This window comes from Vanacampus margaritifer, chromosome 8, assembly GCF_051991255.1.
Source record: "Vanacampus margaritifer isolate UIUO_Vmar chromosome 8, RoL_Vmar_1.0, whole genome shotgun sequence".
Lineage (NCBI taxonomy): Eukaryota > Metazoa > Chordata > Actinopteri > Syngnathiformes > Syngnathidae > Vanacampus > Vanacampus margaritifer.
This window is the reverse complement of record NC_135439.1, coordinates 6,688,421-6,710,365: the sequence shown is the minus strand read 5'-3', so window position 1 is coordinate 6,710,365 and position 21,945 is coordinate 6,688,421. Positions and strand designations below refer to the sequence as shown.

Here is a 21,945-nt window from a genome sequence, read left to right as displayed (position 1 = left end):
TTCGGAAAACATGAGTCAGATCAGAATTTATGAGTCATACTGCATATGGTTCCGCCCTTTTTATACTTTTAACCCTGTATTGTCCTCCTCTTCTCTACGCCTGCCAAAGGCTGGTCCACTCCGGGCCCGGGAAAACCTCCCCGCTCCTGGAATCTGAGCTTTCCTTTGGCCTGCGTTCAGGCACCAAGCAAGGTGTGGAGACGCACGTGTTCCGGGTGGATTCCCCCAAGGAGCTGTCGGCGTGGACTCACCTGCTGGTCGACGGCTGCCACAATGCCGCCGAGCTCATCAAGGAGGTCACGACAGGTAGAAACGACATAGTCAAAGCCGCTTACAAGATGAAATGTTTTATGATCATCTACTTACTGACTCAAGGGAAGATGGCTTTTCAAGGATCGAGCACCTTCAGATTGGAATTATTTGCAAAAGACAATTCAACTTCCAGATCTCAGTTTGATGCCTTTTGCTGTTTTTAATTTGCTGTTTTAACTGTATGTAATGTTGAGTTGGGTTGTCTATTATCCTTTCTGTCATTTTTGCGTCGTGCTGATTCCTTAACTCATTTGCTCCCAAATACGTATAAATATGTTCTATTTTAAATATGACCGTAAACGTATTTACACATTTTTTTATGTTATTTTGCGCCTCTTGGCCAGGACTCCCTTGAAAAAGAGATCTGTGGATCTCAATGGGATTTTCCTGGTTACATAAAAATAAAAATGATTGATACTAGCACAGCCAGTCATGAAGCAACCGAGTTAGGGGGGGGTTTGAGCACTCATAAAGTCAATAAAAGCATTTTAGCACACGTACGTAGCAGTTCACACACAACAGTGAACCCTTGCGGCGAAAGGGGCAAAAATGGGCAAATAATTGACACCCTCCTTAAAAGGGGTTTGTCATTTTTGTTTAGATGCCACAAAATGGCAGCAAGGAATTTAAAGCAAAGAGGATCAGAAAGCACCAACGTCAATCAACTTTTATGTACACAATCGTGTAACAATGTTACATATTCCGTAGTAAAATCATTTAACACAAAGCACCTTCAAATGAGGCTCATTGGTAGTGTTAGCTAGCATACTAGCTAAAATATCAACAAACATGTACAGTCATTTAACTTGGGTTTTGGCATTTTCACGTGGAATACAAGTAAATTATAATAGCAAGGTAGACTTTACATGCTATTAGTAGAAACATACTTTCACTTTGAGCTTTATGCAGAAGGGTTTAAAAGTGGCGGTAAGAACTGTCTCAAAGGCAGTCAAGCAACGTTCAAATGATTTCCCCACATTTGATTCTCATGATAATCACTTTTAGTCCTTACATCAAAGGTTCAAAATGATCCGTATCGTGTTTGCCTTTGACACAGCCCACATGCCCACTCCAGAGACATAAACAACCAATCCGGAGTTAGGAATTGGTCAAAAATATAATGACGTCAAGAGTTGTTTACATTTTATTGGGGCAAAATTTAGAGCAAAAAATAACATAATAGTTTACTTTGGTTTAAGTGAATACAAGAAGAAAGTTCTAGATAAAGCTTCTTCTTTTTTTTTTTACTGCGTACTCATGGAAACTTGCTTTTATTGCCTTACGGTGACCTCTAGTGGTCATATGAGGGACTGCAACATAGTAACCTAGTGGTTAACTAGCTAATTAGCACATCTGAATTCTCCATTTACTCCGGGCTCCTTCCACATCCCAAACACATACACGTTAAGGTTCACTGAAAATTCTACACTGTCTTTAGAAAATGGTTGAATGAATCTCATTACATGAACAACACGAGTGTCGTGTACAATGCCGGCAAGTTTACACAACCCTGTTCTAATGCTAGGTTTTTGTTGAATAAAAAATGAGACCAATAATGTTATTTTGGAAGCACTTTCACCAATAATGTTACCTATAACTTGTAGAACTCTATCTTTTTTAGATAATGTGATTGCATAAGTGTGCGCACCCTCTTGTAACCAGAATTGCAGCTGTGTTCAAAATTAAATAATCACATTCAAAGAGTCCTGTTAGCCGGCAGCCATCACACAACTTTCACCATTTAAAGTGTCTTTAATTATCCCCAAATAAAGTCCAGCTGTTCTAGTAGGCCTTTCTAGATTCAACCATGTTTTTTTATTTCTGTTTATAATCTGCTGTAAACCATAGAAAGTGTGTAAACACCATATGTACCCCCTCCGTTAGCTTGCAGCTGGAACGGGAAGGAGTGCACCCTGGGCGTGCACATCGACGAGGGCTTCACGCTATTCACCGAAGAGATGGGCGTCCGCAAGAGCGTCCTGCTGCAGCATCCCTTCGAGCGACTGAGGATGTCGTCGGACGACGGCGTCCGCATGATGTTCCTTGATTTTGGAGGGCCCGAGGCGGAAATTGTGAGTCAAGCGCACATATTGCTACTACTGTTTTTCCTTATAAATGGCCAGGTGGGTGTTAAGTTACTCAAATTAAGACTATTAATGTCTCTGTTATGTCAGCGGCTACTCCTTTGCCAAGTCGTCATTTTAAAAGGGGAATGGTTCTCAATTGATTAACTAAAACGTGGGCACAATAATCAACTAATCTATGAATATTATTTTATTTTATTATTATATTATACATTATATTCGTTGATTATTTATTTTCTTTTATTAATCTGACATGCTATTAGTAAGGAGGCATTATTAAGTAGAACGGCTTTTTTTTAAATGCATTTTTATTAATTGTAAATATCGTCAATATTAATATTATTGAAATATATATTATAAATAACGAAAAATAATAGCAAATATTATCAATAAAATATAGCATAAATGTATTAGCATGACTAGCTAACATACAATAAAAGCAATATATTTAAAATGATCATTCACCTAATAAGAATGCAAACCTAGTCAAATTAAAATGCGGATCAAATAGTTGAAATTGATGATAACATCATTTAACTGTGCTTAATAGCAGTAAGATATATATTAGGGAGCAGGGCTTTATTTGTACAAATGCGTTTTCTTTTTCAATTATTAAATGATACTGTAATTATGCAGCATTCTGTTGAATTTTAAGATAAAAAATATTTACGCTAATTATAAATACTCTGAATATATGATTAACATTAAGACAGTATATAGCAATATTGCTTTGAAAATTAAGTCATAAAGTTTAATCATGCCAATTTATATCACAATTTAGTGTTATGTTCTATAGTTTGACACATGATCATGTGACTCGTGATGATTAGGTCATATTTTTGGTTGGGAGTAAGCGGGTGTAAATTTGGGGTGCGACATTTTTTACCCCCAATGCACCAGGGTATTGATTGATGGATCATAAATGAGAATAAACAGTATACAATAGAAAATGAAATTGATGGATTTTTTTATTTTTTTTTATCCCCAGCAACTGGACCTCCATTCTTGCCCCAAGACGATCGTGTTCATCATCCACTCGTTTCTCTCCGCTAAGGTCAAGCGACTCGGCCTCCTGGCGTGATGACATCCGCAACGTTCGCATTAGGAATATTTGAGGAATTGACAAAAAAACAACAACCCAGACTGACTTGAGAGCAAGCGATGACTAAACCTCTTCTCTTCTCTTCCGGCTCGTCCTGGTCTCTGGTGGAAGACCGGCGGACATTTGGGCGTTGAGGAAACAGCTCATGATTCACGCGTTGATTATACAGCAGCCATTTGCATTTTTTGTTCCCTCGCAAATTTTGGTAAGCAATCCCCTTTACCTTTTATTGATGTGTGTGTCATGAACGTCTTGATGGTTGATGTTGGACAAACATCTATTTAATTCAAAGAAGACAGCTTTAGCGGAATGACGGGAGTCTGATCACTGCGTGATCGAAAATGGATATAAGAATTCATTAAGCGATGAACTTATGAATGTTTAAGTTGCCTTCTCACAAAACAACATCTTTTGATGACTTCCTACCGCCAACACCCCCCCCACCCCCCTTCTCTGTTTTCATGATAATACTAAATAAGGACTTAGTATGACTGAAAAATGGAAGTTATTTTTATGTGACTTATTTTAGCTTAGCTTCAGATTTAAATTAAAACCATTAAGGCTACTAACAAAGAGGGCCTCGTAAATTGACGGATTTCAACTAAAGCAGGGTACGCGCATATCGATAATCGTATTGGAGATATTTTCTCACCTATTCCAATCAAAGTCGTCAAAAGCCCGATGGTCCGATATTGCCGAAAGCTTGCCCTGTGGCGCAGAGTTTGCGAGGTATTTTTTTTTTTTCTTCTCATGGAACAATCAAGGATGACAGTTGTGAGTGTTAAACAGGAACAACAAAACACAAAGTTGGGACTACAACTTTTGTTTTTCTTCTGTGTGTATTTTTGTCAGCCTCGTACCACATTTCCCCTCACGGGTTATTCACAATTGCAGGAGTTTTTTTTCCCCTTGTTAAAAAAGTGGTACAGAAAACGGATGAAAAATCTGTTAAAAATCAGTATGTGTGAAACCTGCTTAAGGTATGTCTCTTATCTGCATTCATGAACCTTTTTTTTTTTTTAATAAACATACACGTTTTCATTTATAATCACTGGAGCACATGAATGGCCTTCATCACAAAGTACTCGTCTTCGCACAAAACATGGGACGTCACATTAAAAGTCGTCTTTTTGCAACTAAAAACCAACTTGTACTCATAATATATGCCTCAGCGCTCTTTAAAATAAAATATGTATTCTATTTAAACAAGCAAATGTGTGCCTTTTAAGGGTTGTTTGTACATAAACATGTAATAAACTTTGGTAACTTTTAACATACGTTACTGTTTTCTTTATTGGATTCGCACCGATCACAATTCTGAGGTTTGGGGTGAACATCACTGCAATTGCAATTGAAGACTCAAAATTGGCCACAGGTGTGAATGTGAGTGAGTTGTTGTTTGTTTATATATGTGCCCTGTGATTGACTGGCGACCAGTCCAGGGTGGAACCTGCTTTGCAATCTTTTAGTAAAGTTAAAAAATATTTAATTAAATTATATTAATATTTAAAAAAATATTAACTACAAATAAAAGAAAAAATTGCTGTAACTTTAAAAATGTAAAAAACAGCCAAACAATGTTGCCATAAGAGTGGCTTGCTAGCTCAATGCTAGCATATAATGGAAAACACCATTGGCACGCTAACAGCATGGATAGGATAGTCATTGTTTTAGAAACTTTTATGAGAGAATGAAGCAATTTATGTCGATGAATATCACAGCATATTTCTGAGCCAATTAGGGTAGAAGTACTATTCTTTTTTTCTCTGCATGACTTATACTGCCTCCTGGCGGTCAAGGCTTTAATTTTTTTTTTACATAAAATTAAAATGTTACTTTAAAGTACAGTATTATGTAGTGCTATTTTTTCTTAAAATGTTAGTTTTATGGATGAAGGCTGGAACGGATTAGGGGTCTTCCCATTCATTTCAATGGGGAAAGATGATTTGAGATATTTTCCGACAGCATGATGGAACGTCTCCCACGTTTTTCCACCATTGACATTTTGCCACCCTGGGTCTAACTAATACTGCAACCTGTGACTATCGGAACACGTTTCGGCTTGAGGGTCAGTCACACTCAAAGTGTTCCTGCTGTCTCACATTAACAAATGTTCCTCTCATGCATCAGTGGTAAGCTTTAATGCTCCATCTCATCGTAAACAAGCACAAACAAAAGCGCCTGTCGTGCGGCTTTTATTCAACAGGGGGGGCGTTTATGACATGCACACAGATGTGTACCATGATGATGATGATGATGATGATGATGATGCTGGCCGCTTAAGTCAGCGGGATGTGTGATGGAGTCAATTAGGCCTGCTGCTCACCAACTGTTTTCCCTCTTACATGCTTTTACTGCAACAAGGACGCGTTATCAGCATGTAGCAGATGTTGTGTGTGCGCACAATGCGAGCTGGGCGTATATCAAAACCATCACATTTGATCACATCTACAACCCCCCCCCCGCAACCTCCTCCCTTTCTGCTCTCCTCATCTTGTTGCGGTGTTACCGTGGCAACGGTAGGGGTGCTCTCACATTGGCTTCAGCTGAACTCTGGTGAAATTGGCAATCAGCCTGTCAGATCTGCTAAGGGGGGGTGGGGGGAGGATATATTTTGATGAACAAGGAGCAGTGGAGACGATGGTAGGATGGAGAGGAATGTGGAACAAGGTGCAGGGATTTTTTTTATTTTATCCCCCCCAGTTTTGAAGAAGGCATCAAAGAAAACATGACATCTATTAACAGTGTGGGAATTTCAGGATTTTATGTGTGTAAATAAACAAAAGAACAGAAGAAAAAGAAGAAAAACAAATTTCGGCACACACAAAGGAGGTTGAAGTACAAGGCATAGTTGTTTTAATTGGATGTTTACATTTTTTTTGTTCGTATTTGAATTAATTTTGGGGCAATTATGACATAAAATCCTATATTTATATATTCTTTCTTTTTTTTCTTTGATTTTATTAATTTAATTTATTTGTTTTTTATCGATATATTTTAGCTTAGTTTGACAATTTACAGGTATAAATGTCACCACTGGTATTTTTATACCTCACCTCAACAAATAGAATGTTAAGATTTTATATACATTTAAAGTTCATATTAACATTTCATTGTATATATATATTTTTTAATTAGTCATTGGTTAATATTTTTTAGAAAGAAAGAAATATATATATATTTTAATATTTCTAATAAATAAAAAAAATACTCAAAGACTTGTAATATTGTATAATATTTTTTATTTAATGCATTGAAATTCTTTCACTGCCTTATAGTGAGCTATAGTGTCATCTATTTTGGTTTACTTATCAAGTATGCTTCCAAATATGATAAATAAATAATAATAAAAACAGCCAGTTATTCTATTCTATAGTGCGTTGAACTTTTTAATACAAAAAAGCTACATTGTCATAATTAAGTGAAATTTATCCTTAATTGTGAATCAGCCAAAAACAGTCAATGAATGAATAAATAAAGACAAGCCTGCGATCCATAACAACACATGAAATGATACATAAAAGAAGCAATCCTATGGGAGCAGGCCTACATAAAGAAGTGGTATGGAAAGAAAGTATACTTACCATAGAGGCTAATTAGAGGATTTGTATGTAATTAATTTTATTTGAATAGATAGTGGTGGATAGATGGAAATATATACATTTCGGGACTTTTCTTTGTAGTGCAAACTCCTAAATCGTTCACATACACACACATACAGTGCAGTTGCTCTTCAATCCTAAAGTTTCGACACGGGCCCCCTCTAGTGGTACATGAAAGAGTTACTAAGTACATTTCTGTCGTGTTTAACAAAAGTTCAGCACAATCTGCATTTACACTTAAGAAAAAAGTGCAATTAAATGTTTTGATTTACTTTAAAGCTTTATTTTAAAAGTGTACTCAGCCTCTTGCCCCCCCCCCCCAAAAAAAAAAACTGGGCTAGATAGAAAATGGGTGGATTATTTTTTTTAAATTTATATTTAATTATTTTATTTATTAATATATTTGTCATCTTATTTTGTCATCATTATTTTACTTTTTTTTTTAATATTTCATCTAGCTTCTGTCTTTTCATTTATAAATTAAGTAAAGCATTTTATTGATATGGCCGACAGGTGGCAGTAGTGTGCCGCGTGAGAGGCACGTCAGTGAGTGGTGGGAGTCAGTAGGGGTCTCTGTGTCTCCATTGAGAGAAAACACAAAGAAAGACATGAATATTCCTTCAAGTGGAAGTGCAGTGGAGGTGGTGGAGGGGGATAACATTTAAGATTTGATTGGAGCTGACCTAATTCCGAACAGGACATCCTACAATATCCAATATTTCTCCTTTCCCTCCCCGCCTCCTTTCTTTTCCCTCTTCAACACACAAGGACGAGAGCGAATAAAGCGGCCGAGAGATTAATACCAAAGCATGAGATGAGCAATTCATATTCCAATTCAAAGAGAATGTTATCTATTTTTTCCACGCTCACACACTCTAGCATGCTGACATGTTTTTTTGTCTCCTTCAAAGCAGGATTCTGGGAACTTTCCAGGAACAACAATGGAGGTGGCGTTTAAGTGCAGGTGGACCGTTAGCGAGGTGCACGTTGCCATCACCTTCCCCAATAAGCATGTCAAATGTGTGTATGGGATCAAGTTCAGGAGAAAGTGGGGAAAAGGGGCATAAATGAAAGCTGAGGCTAACTTTCTGCCCCCCTCCAGAATTACAGACTAAAAGACAGTAGTTTGATATTTTTTGCCTGTGCCCTCGCTAACCTATTTCTTTGGCTTGTTACTACTCACGTGTGTCTTTATGGGGAGCGGCTTGTTAAATATGCCAAAGCAAATTGTATTTTCGCACAAGTAAGCTCCTTGGAAATATTCCATCAGGGCACCCCCATAACCCCACCCACCCCCTCCTAAATGTAGTTATGAATTTTAAAGTAGACTTGTATTACTGCAGGAGAGAGCTGTGTGTGATCGGAATACTGAGCGCAAAGCGCCAGATTGGAATTCCTTGTTCTTGGTGCGGCTTTAAGTGAGGTGTGTGTGTGTGTGTGTGTGTAGGGGGGCTGTCAACATGGAAGGTGGAGGAAGAAAAATGGCGGAAGTTAATATTGGCTGCCAGGATGACAAGAACACAATTTTTATTGTTATACTTAGTACAATGAGGCGAAGTTTAGGACTATTGTGATGCATTCGAGGATGGTCTGAAGTCTCGGACTTTTCCGACTTCAAACCAGGAAGTGTGTACGGGAACGCCCCCTGAACTCGGAAATGCCACAAAAAAATAATACATATAACTATATAATGTTTTATTGAACAAACAATAATACAAAACAGTCAAGGTGAGACAAATACGCAGGAAACTTCTACTTAAATATTTCATAAAGCTCACATAAATATAAAGTTTTACTTGCTTTGTTGTTTGCGCAGTGTCCAATAGTAAAACACAATTTCATTCATTAATATTCGACATAGCTCCACGTAACATAACGTACGTGACAGTATGCTGCTATCTCCCTGCATTAAATTATATGATGAACTACCGAACTGTATGAAATGCTTATGGAATAAGATAAAAACAATAAATGAAGTAAAATTGCGAGTTTGCTGGAGGTCAAAATAAAAACTCACTATCCGCCATTTTGCTTATTTACTTTCACCTCGAACGCTTTCAGGTGGGAACTGGGAAAAAAACAACTCGGATAAATCCTCGAATGCAGCATAAGTGTACTTTAAACACAGACAGTGGCGTGCAGAGGAGGTGAGACGAGGGGGCGATGACACCTGAGTGGGGTGTCCCACTCACAATCAAAAGTGAAGGCACAATGGAGGAATGCATGCCGACTGAAGTGCAGAGTCCACCCAGTTGTTTTTAACTTTAATTTTCCACAATTTGCGTCATGTCAATCAATTTTAAATCACCTTGATGTGTGATTAAAACGAAGCGGCTAAAGAAATGAGCGCGCAAAGAGGCGTTTTTTTTCAAGGGGGCAAAGCAAAAGCCCGTTTCATGCCTCTCGCGCATATTTTCATACTTAACTTTGCATAACATCATAGTCACATTGAGATATTTTCACGCTTTGCTTTATGTTTTTATCTCGGGCTATTCATGAGCATACGTTCCCGTGTGAATTCCCCCGTCAATAAATATGCGCAGCCTTAATTGTTCGCCTTCCTAATTAGAGCGCAGTTCTGTTCTTTTTGGCTCAGGTGTATTTTGAAAACGGCCTTCTTTTGTTTCTGCTTTCTGTGCTTTTGGCAGCTTCTGACAATTTCCATGGTAATAAGATAGATAGAGAGAGAGAGGGGTGAAAAACAGAGGCCCATCTCAATGTGAATGGCTTATTAATAGAGCTGCTCTCAGGCAAACAGATGGCAGCTGCCAAACACAAACACAGAAAATCACACGCGCAACACAGCCTAATTCAATTAGACAGGAATAGACATTCCTCAGTGCCGTTTCCATTCATTTGATTAATCCTCAAATAAAATAAAATAAAAACGTGGCCATAAAATAATAATAATCAAAATGGGCCTTCTCCAGAATGTTTGACAGTGACAAGCGCAAAAACAAAGTCGGCGTGGGCGTGAGAGGAAAACCGGATTTCATACCTTTAGCGGTATGCGGTTCATGAACGCAATTAGCGCGCTAATGAGCGATTGGATTGGTTTGAATTGATGCTGATGCTTTTAACGTTAGCATCAGGGCTTCAAAGAAAACGATTATTGCGGCATACGGACTGGTCAGTAGGATTTCCATGGCAGTAGTTGAGTTAAATGTACTTGAGTATTGGAGGTAAACAGGTACTCAAAAAACGTCAGTTGATTATGTTTTAATTTATTTTATTTTGAAAATGTATTCACTGTCGTTGACCCTCAAGTACATATAATGTACATTTGTTCTATTATTTATATACATATTTAATCTTTATGCGCAATACCAAGAGGTAGCTAGTTTGCTAGGGTAGCTAAACTGTTAGCCAGTTAGCACGGTGCGTGACTTGGCTTCAGTTGCGGCTGTGCCGCTAGCTCGTAAAGGTTCTTGTTATGTGTTTATGTTGTTACTGTTTGATCAAGAAAGTAACTGAAAACACACCAGCAGCTTTGTCTAACTATTGACTAACTGTGGAGGGATTACAATGAGCGGTGGTAGGCTATATTAAATTAGCTAACGATGATTACTATAGACGTGTAGTTGTGTTAGCTTATAAAAGCTCTCTATAAATAATGTTAGGTTGACTTGAGTTGAGTTCTGCCTTACGCTAGCCACGTTTAACTTTTGTTTATTTTTTGTAAAAGTGTGAAATGATTTTTGAACTTTGGGCAATATGTGTGTTTTATGCACTTTTTACTCTCGGCTTGCACTTTTTGTGACGTGAATTTAGATATGGACAATGAAACTGTTACCAAAAGGTGAGGGATGACTAAAAAAGTAATAATTGCCATATAAGTAAATTATTTATTATAAATGGAGTTCGCCCACCCATGTTGTCAGTGGCTCAAACGGATGGTCGGGGAGGCATTTAAAACCGGAGCGCTCCGTTTTTTGTGACTTTCACATGGCGGTGATGACTTGAACAGATCTCTCCATATGACTCATCTCCACTTCACGCTAACAAGTGCTGAGAGGGAGAAAGGCTTGAGGTGCAACCATTTTCATTTCCACGCAGACAGACAGCACAACAGAACACCTGGTGCTTTTCACTCTGGGTTTTCTCACCCGAGATCGAGATGTGGCCTTTGACTCGATGAGACTTGTGTAAGTTCTCAAGCGCAATTAGCATTTTCATCTTGACCATATTTCCCGTTTCCACTGAAATTACTTTGAGACGATGCCACAACAACAGACCACAAACGGTAAGCCACAGACTGGTAAAGAGGTCATCAGGCCACAGCTTAGACAGAAATGCAAGTCATATATATATATATATGTTAGGGGTGTAAAAAAAAAAAATCGTTTCGGCAATATATCGCGATATTACCGTGCACAATTCTCGAATCGATTGCGGCCAAATAGATTTTTAAACATCAATTTTTGATGGAAATATTCAACAAAACATCTTACTTGAGGTTAGCTTTTAAACCAAGAGTGCCATCTAGAGGAGTAAAAAAAAATATATATCACAGGTGCTTCATTTGTCTGTCTGGTTAGCTGTTTAGCTAGCTAGCTAGCTGGCCCATTTAAACCAATAGTGCCATCTAGAGGAGTCAAACAATATCACAAGTGTTTCATGAAGCTTAATTTGTCTATCACTACTGATAAGTATTTTCAAAATTTTTACTAATAATAAAAAATTTAAAAAATCGCAATAATCAACTTATAGATTCATATCATGATTAATCGAATCGAGACCTATGAATCGTGATACGGATCGAATCGCCAGGTACGAGGCAATTCACACTCCTAATATATATATATATATATATATATATATATATATATATACGCACACACACACACAAAACAAATCAAATGTGCCAATATTGAAATTGTTATGCAGCAGCACGCGAAGGTTACGTCAAATGAGGAGATGTGAAACCACAAATGTACTTTAAGCGTCTCGTGTGACTTCCTGTCCTGCGATACATTTTGTCACCCCTCGATGTAAGATGCATTTGCAACTAATTCTGCAAAACCCTATCAAACGTCACTTCACCATCATATTTTTTGAAATTCGCTGCTAGCTGATTCGTAACACAATAACAGATTTATCCTTGTGCAAATTGACAAAATGAGCTTTCGTTCCAAACTTCTCACACAAATGCAACCTGTTTTCTTTTTTCGTCAAAGCCGCCAGCACTTCCGTCTACATGACGCTGTCACCGCAACGGCACCAAAGTCGCAACAGGAACAGTTTTGCCCGCTGTAGTCCTTCAAGGCGACACCAATGTCAACAGAAGCATCTCTTTCTTTTCCCATGCTTGAATTGGTGAGAAAAACTCTTAAATGAGTTGCAGTTAACACTTTGTAGCTTGTTAAAAAAGGACACCATAAAAAAAATATATATCCAAAGAGCTCTCAAATTTTAGGGTGCTAACATTCACTTTAATGGTGTTTGAGAACCCTCAGAAATAAGCTATGTTATATTCAAATTCATATAAAGCAAGATCATTTTTCTCGGGGGAATGGAAGAATACATGCTGACTGTGCTCATGAATTCCTAAAATCTGGCCATAATCAGTTTCAATGCCAAGAAGAAGACATTTTTGTAGAAAAGAGGACTTCTGGTCACCTCATTTGTGTACATGGCAAAACGCGAAAAGATGCCAGCCGAGGACATAAATTGAAATCGGTGTTACAAAAATGGAAAATACCATGCCAACTTTTTGGAGCGGGATTTTTTTCAAGGTTCTGTTTGGCTGTCTTGTGTCACGCCCCAACATGATCATCTTTTACAAGCTAAGCCACTTGTCACATCAGCACTCTTATTTATTTTTATTTATTTTTTATTTTGCCCATGTAAAAGCCCTCCCAAGCACAAAAAAATACCATAATTAAATAGATTAAAAGAATAGAGAGGGATAAATGAAAGGATGTCAGGCGACAATGTCACTTTTCAACATTTTTATTATTATTATTATTTTCATAATGCAGGTTGTGAAAATAAAAAGTTCTTGTGACACAAAAGAGATGCTGCAGCAGCCACAAATATGTACAAAAGAAGGGAAAAGAAACATCTCGCTGAGATGTCAGGGACATCAAAACATTTTTCAAACCAATGAGATAAACAAAAACAAATTATAGGGAAAGCATTTTTTTAATAAAAAAAAAAATAAACAAAGTGCAGTAAATAAAACTTAAAATAAAAGTACAAAACAAAAAGTTAAACCTTTAAATAAAATACAAATTAATAAGACACCACAAAATTAATAAAACAAAATGTAAAATAAAGCAAAAATAAAGTTAAACTTTAAAACAAAAAAGAATGAAACTAATAAAATACAAATGAGTATCATAAATCAAAATAACAAAATCAAACAAAAAAGTAATGTGAAACAAAAATACTAAAATCTAAAAAAACTAAATCAAAGAAAATAAAGTAAAAGAAAACAAAATGATTATAAAACAAAACTTAATGAAGTAAATAACAATAAAACAATAAAACACTATGGAAAACGTCAACATAAAATAAAACTAATTGTCCAAAATAAAAAATAAAAATAAAACTTTAAAAACAAACAAACAAAGCAAAATGTTCATAAATAAAAAAAATGTCATTGGTTGATGGGCAATTGGCAAAAAAGTTGATAACCATTTGAAATATTTATCATTACTGACTTTACAAATAATATAACTACAATTGGCTTTTTTGTCTTTATTTTTATTTATTTATTTATTTTTTACACAACTTAAAACAGTCAAAACAGTCAGTGGATTAAAAAAAAAAATCAGCAAAATGCATTTTGTCCATCACACAGGAGATTAAAAAAAAGGTCAACACAAACAGAAATCTATAAAACCAAAAAAAACAAACAAAAAAAAAACCACTCTAAATTCTAAAACTGACTTCCCGCAAAACAATCTCTTTAATATTAATTACTTGAGGCAATGCATTATTAAGTTATTATTATTATTATTGTTTATTTTTATGTCTATGAAATGTGGGTTGAATTCAGTTTAAAAAAATAAAAAATAAAACACGTGCGCGCGCAACACACACACACACACACACACACACACACACACTCTCTCTCAATGACTTACATGTAATTTTTTTTTCCTTCTTAAAGACGAGGAACCTTTCGTGATCTTCCTTATTTGATCCCATAAAAGGTGTATTTACAATCACACTGTGTGACAGCTCATTGGACCTCTACGGGTCTTTCATATTTAAAAATTAAAAATAGAAAATAAAGACACATGATGTTTTTTTGTAACAATTTGTGGGCCTTTAAAGGAGACATATTATGCATTTTTCCCCACAAAATTTCAAACCGTTCTTAGGGGGTAACCCAAGAATGGAGAATTACAAGCTTTTCATATACTTTAATTACAGATTTTTACAGCAATTATTTTTACAGCATATTATTTACCATGCGTTAAAGGTAACCCAAATGAGGAGAAATCACTAACCCAACGCCGGAACCGAGCCAATGCTGGGTTTCTGGGTTTATATCCATCACATTGGGTTGAGGATTTGTGCCAGCACGTTGGGTCAAGATTTGGATCTAACAAGGGGCAAACTAAAACTTACCCAGAAAGTTACCAAGAAATGGGTTAGCAGTGGTAAAAAAAAAAAAACAAAGAAGCAAAAAACAGACTAATTTCATTACCAACATTTTCTAAGAAAAAGAAGCAACTTTTCTGTGTTGGCACAGCAAGTCACTCAAATGATGTTTGGCACAATTTTTCCAGCCGATGCCCTTCCTGACGCAAGGCATCCATTTTTATTCAGGCAGAAGTGGCTTGGAGTCTGAATGTTACCGTTCGCCCTACCAGTATTTGAACGCAATTCCCGTGCAACTCTTCAGCCTGCCCAACTCCTAATTTCAACCCAATCTGCTGAGTCAAAATAAAGTCAAACTTGGGTTACGTGGGAAGCTAATGTGTGCTAATGCTAATCTGTCACGTCAATGGCGGACAAACGTAATGACGCGGCGGTTATTATGGAATTTAGCCCCTCCCTTTGTTACATCACAGTAGGACAGACGGGCTTAAGGGCTTGCTCAGGCACATTTTCAAAAATAGGCAGATCATTAAGATTCTCTCGGTTGTTTAATTTCACACTTGATGGGTGGACAGGCACTCCAGAGAGCCAACTATTTGTACACAAACATTAATAAGTCAAATATGGCCACAATATGTCCCCTTTAAGCAAAAACAAACAAAGAAATGGGAGTAAATATCTTCTGAGAGCAGAGGTGGGGAAAAAGCAAGGCAGAAATAAATAAAACCAGTAACAACAACAACAACAACAACAAAGTTTTTCTAATTAAAGCTGGATGGGGTCCCTGAGGGGACAAAAAGGACGAGCGCTCCACAGCCCGTCCCAGCCTGCCACGCAGTGACCAGAAGGAAAGGGCGGGGGACGGGGCCCTCGTAAGTGCTTATACAGGAAGTCGCATCCCAACCCCTCACCCGGTCCCTCCGAAAAAAGTCCCATCACGAGAGGAAACGATGGTGTGGAGCGGCGTGTTTGTATGTTTAAGTACACGTATGTACACGTATGTAAGGGACACGAGGGAAGTGAGAGAGGAGACGGTTAGGCCGGGGGCCGATTGGTGGCCGCTTTTGATGTCCTGGTGGGGGCTCAGGTGAGGTAGAGGGGCTTGTCCCTGCCTATCATGCTGCCGCTGCAAAACACAACAAAAGCAACAAAAGTCAGACTGACAAACACGAGTAGAAACAAGTCAGAAAAAACAACAACAACAAAAAAAACAAGTCAAGTCTCAAAGACTGGTTTGGATGAGCGCCCAAGGGCAATATAGTGAGTTGGGATTTTCGGGGGGGATCAATACTTAGAGGCGTATATTCTTGATCCTCTGTAAAGACTGACTAATATTACTGCGGTTTGCTTCTGAGAAGCTGAAATTGTATGTCTGTGTTAAACTGCTACAAGATGGCCAAGATGCTCACAATAGAAGAAGCAGCACAATCTTCAAACTGATTAAGGCAGGTGTGCCTGACCTCAGTAACCACGACGACAATGGCCAGACACACCTGGATTAATCAGTTTGTCCAATCATGAAAGACAGGAAATGAAGGAGTGGTATTGAGTTCAGGAAGAAGCGGATTTGGGCAAAGAGCCAGTTGAAGCAAATTAACAAAAAGAAGAAATAGAACAAGAATTGGAAGAAGAAGAAGAAATGGAAGAGGAAGAAGAAGAAATGGAAGAAGAAGAAGAAGAAGAAATGGCAGCAGAAATGGAAAAAGAAGAAGACGAAGAAATAGTAGAATAAATTGAAGAAGAAATTGAAGAAGAAATAGACAAAGAAGAAGAAAAAGAAGAAATGGAAGAAGAAGAAGAAGAAATGGAAGAAGAAGAAGAAGAAGAAATGGCAGCAGAAATGGAAAAAGAAGAAGACGAAGAAATAGTAGAATAAATTGAAGAATAAATTGAAGAAGAAATGGACAAAGAAGAAGAAAAAGAAGAAATGGAAGAAGAAGAAGAAGAAATGGAAGAATTGAAGAAGAAGAAGAAAGAAGCATTCTGTCGGTGGCTACCTTCTGTATAACCGGTGAAAGAGGCTGGCAATTTGCAAAAGAAAGCACAAGAAGAAATGCTAGCAGAATAAGAAGAAATAAATGAAGAGCTGCTGCCGCTAATGGCTTCTGCCACAACAAGGATTTACTCCTCACAGCAGCAAAAGACAAAATAACCGACCAGTCCGGGATTCTACCTTTGGCCACAATGTGACGCAGGGTAAGTCATTTTCAACCAAGAAGAAAAAAATTGTCATAGTAATCCCCAAAAATAAAATATAATTAGTGGGGGACCACTGCGTGCAGGTTATGCAAGAACCCTATTGACTTAAAAGGATAAACACTACGAAACTGATAGTGAGAAGTTGGGGCGATTTTGTCCGTCACCCCAAACGACAAGCGATGAAACGTCCCACATTGTTGCACCCTTTTGCACTTACCTGCAGTGGTTGCCGCACTCCCGATTGCAGTATTCCCCATCCCAGTCATGGCCCGGGCCCGGACCCGGACCTCCGGACCCTCCTGGTGACTGCGGCCCCCCGATGCTCTTCTGATACTCGGACTGGAGGTGCGGAAAGCCCTGAAGAAGGAGGAACTTGCTGAATATACGTCCGGAGACATTTTAGATAGGACCCAACCAACCAGCTAACGGCTAACATTAGCTCTTTTTAAAATCGCCCTATTTTTTTTTTAATTAATCGGCAGATTCAGAATATCAGACTTTTATTTTAGAATGGGTTCATCGGACTCAAAGAAAATCCAAATCAGTCGGGTCCTAATTTTTAGTAACGTCAGCGAGGATGCGAATGTTACCTGCTGGCCCGGCGGCGGGGAGTGAAGGGAGGCCTGCAGGCCCATCTGGTGAGAGATGATTGGCTGGGACTGGACCTGCTGCATGCGGATTGGCTGGTTGAGCAGCGAGCTCTGGTGCAGGGACAGCTGCTGGTGCGGGTGGAGCGGCGGGCTGATCTGGAAGGAGGAGGGCGGCGAGGCACTAATGCTGGGCAGCATCTGCGATTGGCTGAGCGTCTGCGAGAGGGCGTGGCGGGGGGCGTGGCCGGCGTAGCTCTGTAGGTCGGCGAGGGGGAAGGCGCCCGGGCCCAGGTAGGGGGACGAAGGCTGGGGAGGGGGCGGCACGCTGTACAGGGAGGGGTTGGCGGGCAGCATGTGAGGAGACGCTTGGCTTGTTTGGGCACTTTTTGACTCCACGGAGTCGTTGTACGTCTGTGGACGACAACAACACTTGGGATTGTTTCCTTTTCGTCATCAGAAGTAAAGTTGAGACATTGACTAGACTAAAAAAATCCCAATACCTCAACTCCACAAATATATTTTTTATAGTCTCCCTATGACTTAGTTTAGATGCAACAATTCTGCGTCTGTTGCCCAGATTTCTTTCCTACTGTATTCTGTCTTTAAGGTCATCCTGCATCTCTGGCCTCTTCTACACGACCTGTTCAAGTCCAAGCCAGTAGATGAGTGCATTGTCTGGAGCCAGAACTGTCCTATTGTGTGATATTGTAACAGCAAAGTTTCAGTGGTGTGAAATATGCCAGCGTGAGGCGGCGTGCCAGCATAAGGCGACTAAGCGCGACCAACTGCACGCTCCATTGTTCCAACAAACAATCATGTCTCTCTGCCAACGCTATTGCTGCTCGACCCCTTTTTCTCCCCTTCTATATATACACAAACTAAACATACAACGCCTGCATTCACTCACTGGATGAAACATTAGTACTGTAATGTATTTACTTTGCAATGGTTTGCCTGGTAAATGGCGTTAAATAAGGTCCCAATCAAGAGATGTATGTTTTTCAAATAATTAAAGGCATACTTGACTCACTCATTGAGCCATTTTCAGCAGTAAAAAGTTTTTTGTACAGAATGAATTTGATACCTTCATTATTTTTTAGGTACAATTAATTACCTTGATTTTTTTTTTTTTTTTTGTCTCTTACTGTCGACTGAAGATGACATCACCTGTGCTGAGGAAGTAGGTAACGACCAATCATGGCTCACCTGCTTCCTGGGTTTGGTCAGCAAAATGAGCCATGATTGGTCGTTACCTACTTCCTCAGCACAGGTGATGTCATCTTCAGTCGACAGTAAGTGGAAAAATGAGTTTTTAAAGGTATTAATTGTACATGAAAAATAATGGAGTTAACAAATTCCTTCTGGACAAAATATTAACTTTTTACTGCTGAAAATGGCTCAATGAGTCAAGTATCCCTTTAAATCATAATATATTTAATTAGCACATTTTTGCTGAGGACAAACAAGGTCTATTAAAGAGCTATATTGTCTCAACAATTTGCATGTGTACAAAATAAAATAAACAAAATATGATAAAATAAAAAAATAAAATAAAATACGCATATACTAAAAATAAAAAATGTATAGTAAAAATAAAATGTACACTCAGAAATATTTCAAGCCTAACTTAATTTTTTTACATGACTTAATTTTTTTTTACATGACAAATTCCCATTTACTTTTTTTTCTTAAGATAATTTTAACACAAACCTACCAAATAAACCTTTAATGACACATATTCATTAGTCTAATAAAGCCTATTTATTTGAAATGCATAATCCTCAGGTTTATGTATTTAGCAATAATTACTCTAAATTAATAATAATGAGAGTATTTATTTAAAATACATAAATTATATTGTTTGAATGGCATAATAATCAGGTTACCTATACACGATAAATATACTATATGTCATTATTATTATTATTATTTTTACATTTTTATGTTTTTGGGATGAAACTGAATGCAGACATGCCAAATACGTAAAAAAATAAATAATACTTTATTAATACTAAATACATAAACCTGAGGAATATGCATTTCAAATAAATAGGCATGTATTAGACTAATGGATATATATCATTTAAGTTTTATTTGGTAGGATTGTGTTAAAAATTGTTTTATTTTAAAAGTACATGAGAATTTGTTATGCAAAAAAATTACATACATTTTAAATTAGGCTTGAAATATTTTTGTGATTGTATATACTGTATGTATATACTATATGTAACAACAATAACAATATGTGACATAATAATACATTTATTAAAAATATTCAATTTAATTTCCAAAAAGGGCTAATAAAGAGAATCAATAATTGTGCTTATTTTTATGTTTTTATTATTATTATTTTAAAACATTTCCATCCAGAACTGTTGTTTGTTTTCAAACATTTTATTTTATTCCGAAGATACAACAAAGTGGCTGTGATCGTATGAATAATGAGACTGTCAAGATATGATAATAAGATACCAAGCTGGCTTCCCACTGAGAGAGGTGCAAACGTACGCAGTACCCACACACAGGCAAATGTTTGTCAATTCTTCTGTATTCCTTCAAACCTTCCTTGAGTGTGCGCGTATGACATACAAGCGCTCCTTCTCATTAAGTGTCAAGCCGGGTGGAGTGATTTACACCCCCCCCCCCCTCCCGCTCCCTTCCCTCGGAATAATCAATGCAAAGGAATGAAGGAATGGATGGATGGATGGAGAGGTGATAGTGGGGCCAAATGGAAAATGAAATAGTGACTTAAGAAATATGGCGAGAGGAATTTTTACTTAAAGGAGGATCGGTCATTCAATTGATTTCCGATTTATCCGAGGAAAACCATCTGAGGCTCAGAGGCATTTTTAAAAAAAAAAATGTGATGGTGAAAATATTCTTCTCTGGATTCCTCGCGCCAGAGTCGTTAGTGACATTTGTTGACGAAACAAAAAAAAAGAAAAGGCAACAGGTGCACGGTAAGGATGCGCAGCCACCATGACCTCCGCCCACATCCACTTCGAGTCAAAAGTCTCATTTCAATCATCCCGCCATCTGATTGGTTGACAAAGTTTTTATTTTTGACTGGCAATCTCGCCAATGTATAGCGTCAATCAAGACCTAATTGAGCTTAGACAAGCGGCTTTGAGTCGAAAGCGCGCCCGCCGTCAAGAGGCTGATGAATGAACTATTCATGCCTCAATCAAGGTGCTTGTTTCGGGGAGAGGAAACGAGGCGTACGGGTGGGGCTTAGTATGGAAATTGCACTTGGAGTCGCTTTTGAAAAGAAAACAATGCTAGAGGAACGTGGAGAAATGAATGCACTTTGGAAGGGAAGGTTTCAAGATTTATGTCAGGAAGTCACATGTGGAAACGCAGATAAAAACAAACAAACACGTTATGATGACATGTGATATTTTTGGAATAATTCAAAAATATATCTAAAATCCTCCTCTTTAATATGTGAAAAAAATAATAAAATCCAAAATTGGTGTTCGTTGTTTAAAATATTTATTGTTATAAGTATTTAACTTTTTTTAAAACGTATTTAGTGTATTTTTAATATTATTTACATTTTGAAGATAAATACATTTGAAAAATTAATAATTAAGGGAAATATGAATATATTAATAACATAATTATTTGTATCAATTATTTGTGTACATTACATTGTATGCTTTTACATTATTTAAATTATTCTCTTTTTTTATCATCCTTTATATCACTGCTGACCCTTGTATATCAAAGACATGACCTACACACACATGTGCACACACACAAATGCACGTGCACACGAACACACATGGTTACCTTGGAAACCAGACTGGCTCTGTAGGCAGCCAAGGCTTTCAGGTACTCCTTTTTAGCAGCCTCTGTTTTCCGCTTGTAGTTCTGCAGGAACAAACAATGACAACAGATGATTACAAAGTGAGCACACATCGGGAGGTCAGACACAATTATGACGTTACGTAAGTATCGCAATGCAACATTTAGTTATCCTACTAACAAACTAACTAGCTAACACTTCTGAGGCTATAACTGGCTAACCAAGTTGCCAATGAACTAGTTCACCAACCAGCTTGTTTGACTACCCGTAAATAAGTAACTCACTGACAAGCCTCCTAACTGATCAGATTATTACCCTGTTCACTAACTATCTGACTTACTGGGTATTTAAGCCACTTGTCAAAAGATTATCTGGCTTGCTAAGTATCTAACTGACTAACTTTTTAACTCACACTAGCTAACAGTTTTGCTAGTGACTCGCTACCAAACTGGTTTAACCAACTGACAAACTAGCTTACTAACTGATTGCTAACCAACTCACTTGCTAACCGACTAACCAGCTGGTTTACTAACTGACTCACTTAGATTTTTTTAAACCGACTAAATTACTAACTAGTTAGCTAACCAACCGGTCCCCAAACAACTGACTAACCAACCAACTAACTAATCAACTAACCAACCAACCAACTAACTAACTAACTAACTAACTAACTGAATCACTAATTATTTAACTG

General features: G+C 37.6%; 2 protein-coding genes across 3 annotated transcripts in view; one reads left to right on the top strand and one right to left on the bottom strand.

Annotated features, from left to right (window-relative positions):
- The window catches only part of snta1 (syntrophin, alpha 1), a 30,181-nt gene extending 25,406 nt beyond the window's left edge, over positions 1-4,775 (top strand). Inside the window, exons 6-8 of the mRNA XM_077573583.1 lie at positions 110-306; positions 2,197-2,384; positions 3,385-4,775. Coding sequence (XP_077429709.1) covers positions 110-306; positions 2,197-2,384; positions 3,385-3,477 — 478 coding nt within the window. The 3' untranslated portion in view covers positions 3,478-4,775. The remainder of the gene's footprint in view (positions 1-109; positions 307-2,196; positions 2,385-3,384) is intronic.
- An 8,261-nt stretch (positions 4,776-13,036) lies between these two features.
- The window catches only part of tox2 (TOX high mobility group box family member 2), a 106,137-nt gene continuing 97,228 nt past the window's right edge, over positions 13,037-21,945 (bottom strand). For both annotated transcript variants that reach the window (XM_077572641.1, XM_077572642.1), the window contains 4 exons: positions 21,236-21,316; positions 17,444-17,854; positions 17,071-17,210; positions 13,037-15,780 (listed from right to left, as the gene is read on the bottom strand). In XM_077572641.1, the coding sequence (XP_077428767.1) occupies positions 15,738-15,780; positions 17,071-17,210; positions 17,444-17,854; positions 21,236-21,316 (675 nt within the window). In that variant the 3' untranslated portion in view covers positions 13,037-15,737. The remainder of the gene's footprint in view (positions 15,781-17,070; positions 17,211-17,443; positions 17,855-21,235; positions 21,317-21,945) is intronic.